The sequence below is a fragment of the Opisthocomus hoazin genome, chromosome 25, assembly GCF_030867145.1.
Source record: "Opisthocomus hoazin isolate bOpiHoa1 chromosome 25, bOpiHoa1.hap1, whole genome shotgun sequence".
Lineage (NCBI taxonomy): Eukaryota > Metazoa > Chordata > Aves > Opisthocomiformes > Opisthocomidae > Opisthocomus > Opisthocomus hoazin.
In genome coordinates, this window is record NC_134438.1 from 6,933,862 (window position 1) to 6,941,734 (window position 7,873).

The 7,873-nt window shown below is 44.4% G+C and overlaps 1 protein-coding gene across 1 annotated transcript; it reads left to right on the plus strand.

Moving 5' to 3' along the window:
* Nucleotides 1-5,653: 5,653 nt before the first annotated feature.
* Nucleotides 5,654-6,961, plus strand: LOC104329684 (acidic mammalian chitinase). The gene is made up of 6 exons (XM_075442908.1): nucleotides 5,654-5,793; nucleotides 5,884-5,992; nucleotides 6,083-6,268; nucleotides 6,410-6,529; nucleotides 6,628-6,769; nucleotides 6,930-6,961. Exons 1-6 carry the CDS (start codon nucleotides 5,654-5,656, stop codon nucleotides 6,944-6,946), a joined length of 714 nt encoding a protein of 237 aa, XP_075299023.1. The 3' UTR covers nucleotides 6,947-6,961.
* The last annotated feature ends 912 nt before the right edge of the window (nucleotides 6,962-7,873 follow it).

Consider the following 7,873-nt stretch of genomic DNA (forward strand, 5'->3'; position numbering starts at 1 on the left):
AGGTTATTGAGCTTGTGAACAAGGATTAATTGGAAATGGGCAGATGTCAGCTAACCAGAAAAAGAGCTTACTAAAGTAATTAGATGAGCTGGGATGCTGTTGTGGGGGCAGAGTCTCCTCTGAAGGGTTCAGAGCCCAAAAGGAAGCTCCTGTAGCCCTGCTGTAAGTTACTGGTAACGACTAGACCTCACGAACACTTGATGCAAACGCAAGACAGTGGCCGTACATCAGTGCCCAGCTTGGTGACGGCTGCAGCGTTCAGTGGTGGATTAGCGCCCAGTACTCTCAGTGACCTTCAGCTCGCAGTCCAGGGCACCTGGTTCTTCCCTCACAGATGACTGGAATTGTCGGGGTGAGATGGATGGGGAAAACAGGTCACGTTACTTGGAGCAGCCTGACTGAACCTGCCACTTTGAACCTGACTGTAAGGAGTTCAAGATCTGCATGCTTGGTGCTGATATTTTCCTAAATAATAGATTATAATAGTTTAGGCTCTAATATGCATTATCAATTTGAAGTGGATTTTTGAAGATTATATGGTTCAATAAATCCAATTTTTAAACAATCAGACTATAAAAAATTTCCATGTAACATAAGGTACTTAAAAATAGAGAAAGAAAAATCCAGAGCAGCTGAAACAAAGCGTTCTTCATGTGATACTTCCTTATCTAAAATAACACCCATGTGCACGTTCATTCATGCATATATAACCTTTTTGCAGTACATTTTGCCCACCTGCACACACCTGCATGTGGGCACAGACATTTATACACAAGCAAGCAATTTGTGAATCTGTACCCTATGCACACATGCCCCCCTTTCAAAGGCCTGTTCTCACTTGCCGACAGACCAGGAAATAATTCGTGGGACTAACACTTGGATACAAGGATGGGTGGAAGGATCTGCAGCCCATCCCTAGGCACAGAGAGCACGCCGTTTGCTGGGATTCACCACCACCACAGAGAGCTGGTGAACGCACTGCCTCAATCCTGATCCCCAGGGAATGCTAGTAGGATGCCTGCAGTGCAGAGTCAAGGTTTATTTGAGGAACAGGATGGTCAGAAATCAAGTTTGAGTGTTTCACAACATCAGAGAAGCTTGAGATTTGTTTACAGCGCCTAATTATAGCAGTTTAGTGCCAGCAGAGAACAAGGAAAGATGAAAGATGTGCTGTGAGGAAAGAATATGCAATGGGCAATTGCAGTACTGCATCAAATTCCTCATGAAAAGAACTCTTCTAAGTCCTTATAAAATATACCTGAGGACAAAAGGTGAATACATGATGATACTTTGTAAAAGTAGTTGGGGAAATGGCTGCAGCATTTCGTAATCAGAATGAGTCAGAGATGATATTTCTGGGAACATGCATGCAGAAGGCAAGAATTTCCCCCGGGAGGCAGGGAACGGTTGGTATCTGAAAATCATCAGTTCTTTAGTTCCACTCGATGAGCTGTGGAGAGAAGGGAAATGAAATGCCAGAGGAAGATGGCATGAAGCAGAACAGATCCAGCCTTTGTAACAGGGAGTCAGTACTGGGGAAAGCAGGCTTAAAAATAGAGACCTTTAAACAATTGAACTGCTGGTGTAAAAATCAAAGAGATAGGAGTCTCTCCTGGCTGTCCCACCCAAGACCTACGTGGTGTGTTTATCTTTTGGAGGAGGGAATCTGAGGAGCTTTAAATCTCCTGATTTCTTGCCATGAATATGAACAAGAACAGATGCCAGACATTTCCTGCACATCATCTGCTCCTGGATGCACCATGTTACACTGCAGGTAGCAATGCTGGCTCTTCAGCCTGGGCTTCCCACAGGATGGTTCTCACAGCAGCAGCAACATGAGGCTTTCAGCTATACCAGATGATCTGTTTAACAGAACAGAAAGGGATTTGGACCAGGACAGCTCCAAAATCACTCTCAAAGCTCTCAGTCAGGCAGCTGAGCAGATGCCAGACCCTTTGGCATTCCAGGTATCTCCTCTTTGCGCAGATACTCTTACACCAGCCACCATCAGCTCTGTGTGTTGAACAGTGAAGGACACATCCACAGGTTACGTGACTTGGACGTAGGAGAGATCCTTTTTCAGGCCTCCATTTACAGGCATCAGATTATAGTGGCAGTAACTTAAGCAAATACATACATACTCAACTGGATGTGGAGCCAGATTTTCACATGTTTGGCCACTGACACTGCAGCCGTATTTCTTAATTCTCTGTCAGACTCCTGAAGAGAGTGGGACAGTTTTCCAAGAAGGTCAGTAGCCCCCAGATAGAGCTCAGCTATTAAAAGCTGTTAAGCCATTGAGAGACCAGCAATGTCACCAAAGCTTTTGATAGGAGATCCAGACAGGTCTCTTACACATGCTCCACGCATCTCTAATGAAGTTTCAGCTTGCAGAGTCTATTACGTCTCCTGCCTCCAGCTCAACTCCAACCTCAGGATATGCAGAACATTAAAGCTGAGGTAAAGATGTTCCCACTCCTTCCCTTAGGTCCAGGATGACCAGACTCCTGATACCTTTCACCCCACTTTTGAAAGGGAGAAGCTCCACAATTCCTCTATCTAAAGCAGAAACCAGAGGAAGAGGAGGAGAACAGGTTACCTCCTAACATCTCATGGACTGGGCACTGGAACCAACAAAACTCAGAGTAACAGCCAGTGATTCATTGATATTCCTCCCTTAGGTTTTAAGCCAAGGCAAGCAGGTAAACTTTTGCCAAGATAGCAACGTAAAAGTTAAGACCTTGTAAGAAGTGAAAATACCATTGAGTCAAGCTGTCCTGATCATGGCACAAAAGCTCTCTCCCTTTTAGCAAAGTGAGACTACAGGGTTACTTCTTGCTGCAGGAATTTACGTACAAAGGGGTTGTTGATTTTGTTCTGCTTGCTTGTTACTGCTCCCAAAGGTTTGATATTTGACACAGCACAGTTGAGGCCGGGCCATGATATGGGCCACTGACGTGCTGGCATCAGAAGTACATTCTCTTTTACAGGCCCTGGAGCATGAGCTGAACTCCAAAAGGATCAAGTATTGGGTAGGAGTCTGAAGCTGCTTACTATGTCCAGGATGGAAATGTCTGTGTTTAGATGTAGCTTGCCAGGAAGGAGTAGGTAAGATTGTTCTGATCTTCATGACAAAATGCTTATCAAGTATATAGAGCTTTGAGAAAACCCAGACAGTTGTTAGAAGAACCTGATGAACTGCTGTCAGGATGTGACATTTGTCATTGGAGTGAATAATCTGGTGTGGCTGCTTTGTCTCATGTTTTGCCAGTGTGAAAACCAGGGTTTGCTCCAAAGCAAAAAAGTGTCCAACAGAAAGAAAAGGTCTGGAAACCATAAACACATCAGAGATGGTTTGAAATCTCATTTTCTTAGAAGATTAATAAGAGATATATGCCAAGGCCACACACAATTTAGGCCTGATTCACCCAAAGCCACTCGAATAAAACCAGGCATATTGCAGAGACTGCACATACATAACATGGACCCATGGAAATTAAGTTTCTATCTTTAAACTGACTACTCTAGCCCATTTTCCCCTGCAATAAATACTTACTATGCTGGTAAGGAAAGGTGGAAGAGACAGAAAGTGAGCCTAAATTCTTTGGTAGAGGTATAAGCAGGTGACTTAAACATTTGAGGTATAGCCAAAAGGCATAGATTTGTCAGTACCCTGCCAAGGCACTCAGATGCTTTTCTGTAGGGGATGCAGTCCCTGGGCATATCAACAAAATGACAAATGTCTTTCGAGGCATCCTGACACGCTGCAAGGTTTGGTTAGTTTTTGGACAGATGTCTTTAATAGGTCCTCTTTCACTCTAGGATAGTCATGTCTTGTGTATGTTACACAGCTCTGGAGAAATGAACTGAGCAAAGTTTAGCCTTTATCTGGGTTATTTTTCTATAGCAGGAATGACGCATTCCATTTCTATCTGAAAGTGCAAAAAATATCCTGTTAATGTCAGATCTCTACTTGTGATTAAACGAAGAGGAGCAGCAAACTAAGCTTTCTGGCCTGCAAGTACATTTTTTCTTGAAATGTTATCAGAAGACTGCTAGAGAGACACTCCAGCTACCTGGTTGGGAAGAGCAAGCAACATTGACACCTACTGTTGGATATTTTAATTGCTGATAGCCGCCAGCTGCTGACTACAAGATTCTTGTGAAGCAGGAGGAAGATTAAAACTACATGCTAACACTTTTATTTTGTTTTTATTTTGCCTCCTGCAGTGCTTTGGAGGTGCACTTAATTGCAAATCGAGAAGCTGCATGTGAAGGGAAACTTCTTCCTGTAACGCAATTTCTTCCTTTGTTTAGTTCATGCAATTCAACTATTCTTTGGGAGTGAGAGTGTTTTATGAGGCTAGCTGATAAACATGAACGAGCTCAAAACTAATGCTGCTAGTATCAGACAAGGCTCTATTGCATGCTGAGTCAGAGAGCACGCTGATTTCTCAGGAGATTCAACCCTTCTCGCTCGTCAGGAAATGAGGTTCCCGTACAGACCCCTCGGAGCGCATCAGAAAGCGCTACCCAGCCAAGTATAGAGGACAGGTTTGAAAGAAAGAATTTATCACATTTTACCAGAGTGTCAGATCATATTTAACACCTTTAAAGTGCTTCACACTAAAAAGTTAATCATTGTGGTTTCCTTCACGCAGAGCTGATTTTTTCCAGCCCATTAAAGAGAATTTAAGCATAGGATGAAATGACTCTCTCAAAGCTAGCAGAAAGCTGGCAATCTGGCAGAAAGAACTTACATCTACATCTTCCCTCCAGATATCACCCTTTTCCTCCTCAGAAACTTTCAGCAAACTAGCTTCAACAGACTATCCATAATTCTGAATAGCTTCTTATTGCTCATATTAACAATTTGTGAAAAGAGATGAGAGAAAAAAGCTCCAGAGCTGGAAATGTAACCACCATCAAAGAGAAAAAAGTCTGACAACATAGAAGATAGCAATGCCCATACTTGCATACATTACATATGGTGATCTATATTACTCCAAGAAATATTGCTTCTCCCTGCTATTCCCAACATAAGCTATATGTATATACAGTTATGCCTCATCCACCATATTTAATCCACTCCATAAACAAAATCTGGAATTCTAATAAACTATAGCAGCAGGTCAGTGGCTTCAGTGCCAGCACATGATATGGAAAACTTTGAGGGCTTTTCCAGGCTCCCATTCAACCAAGTCTGGGTGACCTACTGGAAATTCACCTTCACATTGTCTTAACAGGAATTAAGCAACATCTCAGTGCAGAGAAGCTGGCCATGTGCCTGCTCTGTATTATTGCAATATCTGCAGTGGCCGTGAGTGTGCAGACAGAATCCTCTGACTCAAAATCATCATTTTCAGCACCTGCATCTGCCTTTTAAAAAATCCCATTCAGATATGCTTAGAAGAAAGACATTGCATCCTGAAATCAACAAAGTGAGACATTTAAGCTAAACATATACATTGCTTTTTAAAAAAAGCCTTTCACAACAACAACTGCTGACAAGCTCATATAGAATAAAAAAGATTCACGTAATTTCAATCTATGGAGCTTCACAGAAAGCTAAGACAAGACATGGACGCTTGGCAACAGAGCTCTCAGTTCAGGAAGCAGCTGACAGAAGAAGAGGGAATAAGTGCGAGAGGAAATGCAACCTCCGTTCCTACTCTGCCTTGACCTCCACCTCCCTCCTCTGGAGGAGAGAACTGGCACCAGCACTTACAAGGCCAACTCAAAAAAGGCCTTGAAGAACTCAGATTTGCAGAAAGTGGGGACATGGCCAGGGACGTAGTGGGGTGAATGGCCAGCACTAAAGGAACAATCAGGTCTGTGTGGCTGAGCAGGCCAGGAGATAGACGAGAGCTATGTTCTCCACAGGTACCTGGACTACATCCATGTGACGACTTATGACTTCCATGGCTCCTGGGATGGACAAACTGGCGAGAACAGCCCTCTGTACAGTGACGGTAACAGCTGCCTTAGTGTCGTAAGTATATTTTGGGAGCCTCTGTCGTGGACATCATCCTCCTGCCTACAGATCCTGGCACAGACTTTAACTGTGGTGGGCTTTTTACAGGACTATGCTATGAACTATTGGAAGAACAGTGGTGCCCCAGCTGAGAAACTCCTTGTTGGATTCCCAACCTACGGACATAACTTCAACCTCCAAAACCCATCTGACACTGCTGTTGGGGCACCAGCATCAGGACCTGGGCCAGCTGGACCTTACACAAGGCAGGCTGGGTTTTTGGCTTACTACGAGGTATGCCTGCTCCTACACACCTAGGCCACCAAGGTGCCTTTCACACTACCCAAGAAGGGAATGTTAATCCATGGAATATGCCAAGTGCCCTTTTCTGTAGGACACTTGCTAACTTCTCCCTCTCTCCCCTTTTTCTCCTAGATCTGCACATTCCTGGACTCTGGAACCACCCAGGCTTGGGATGCCCCCCAGGACGTGCCCTATGCCTACAAGGGCAACGAATGGGTTGGCTACGACAACATCAAGAGCTTCAGCATCAAGGTATGGTGGGATGGGTGGCTGTGCAATAATAAAGCAGGAGGCCTTCTGCAGTAGCAGGTGCAGGGACTAATTGGGATTTCTCCCCTGGCACTGAACAGGTTGACTGGCTGAAGCAGAACAGTTTTGGAGGTGCTATGGTTTGGGCCCTTGATATGGATGACTTCACTGGCTCTTTCTGTAAGCAGGGCAAATATCCCTTGATCACCACCCCGAAGAACGTTCTTGGTCTCCAAAACAGTGGTGAGGAACTTGAGTAACATAGGGTTTGTGCTTATTACATCAGCTACAAAAAGCTGGTGTGCTCGTAATACCATGGGACCATGGAAGGAGTGTAGGGAGGACAGTCCATTATAAATATAATCTCTTCCCAAAGGAAAATTATTTCCTGCTTTCATTTCAGGCTGCAAGACCTATTAACAGTCCAGTCCTCAAGTTCCTGTAGCTCCTAAACAGGAAGTGGAATTGGGAGTGTGAGCATGAGCTGGAGTAACAATTTCGGTGACTGTGGTCCGAGTGGTTTCTGTGCTGGCAAAGCCATCCAGACCCAACCAACCAGAGCAGCTTTTACCAACGTTTGAACATCAAAACTTGTTTCAGAATTCCAATTACAATCTTGTTTATAATACCAGCTGCTCCTGTTACAACTGACCATGAAGATACCAATCCTTTTACAGCAAAAAAAAATCCTTCTGATCTTTTTGACTGGAATAATAATGATTAAATAAAGTGTTCTGCGAAAGCAACAATCTTCGTTTCAACTCATCTTGCTCTTAATAATTCGATGCTCCCAGATTCGTGATATTTACACTTATGTTCCGGGAAGACCCTGAATCCACAAGCTGTAATTTAAACAGCCATAAACAGGCTTTCTTGGTGTGCCACTGGAGCATTCAGTGAGAGGGGAAAAAAAGCAGAAGGAAGAGACAAGGCAGAGCCGGCTGTGCCATGAGAGAGCACACAGAGAATGGTCACAGTGGTACAGCCAGGACACTGGCTCCCCACAGAGCAAGGCCTGTGCATTTGACCAGGAAAAAACATTCTCCTCCTGGAAAAGTTACCTTCCACATGGACCAGTCTTCAAAGCTCCCACGGCTCTGGCCATGAGGCATCAATTACTCCCTGCTGCAGGAATGGTTCAGCTGAGCATGTACCAATTCACAGGCAGACTCCTGATGTGTCCTAGAGCCCCAAAAGTCCTCTCCATGGCCTGAGCAGCAAGGGACACTCATGCCCCATTGCGGCAGCCTAAGGGCGGAATGACAAAATTGTTCTTCCTCCTCTCCCAACAAAGGTTCATTTAAAAAGCGACTGCTCAGAGAAGAGAAGTGAGTGGGAGTGATCTCT

Coding starts and splice junctions, on each gene's coding strand:
- LOC104329684 (XM_075442908.1), top strand. CDS start 5,654: ATGCAACCTCCGTTCCTACTCTGCCTTGACCTCCACCTCCCTCCTCTG. Junction 6,269..6,409: donor GGTTTTTGGCTTACTACGAG/GTATGCCTGCTC, acceptor TTTTTCTCCTAG/ATCTGCACATTCCTGGACTC. Junction 6,530..6,627: donor TCAAGAGCTTCAGCATCAAG/GTATGGTGGGAT, acceptor GGCACTGAACAG/GTTGACTGGCTGAAGCAGAA.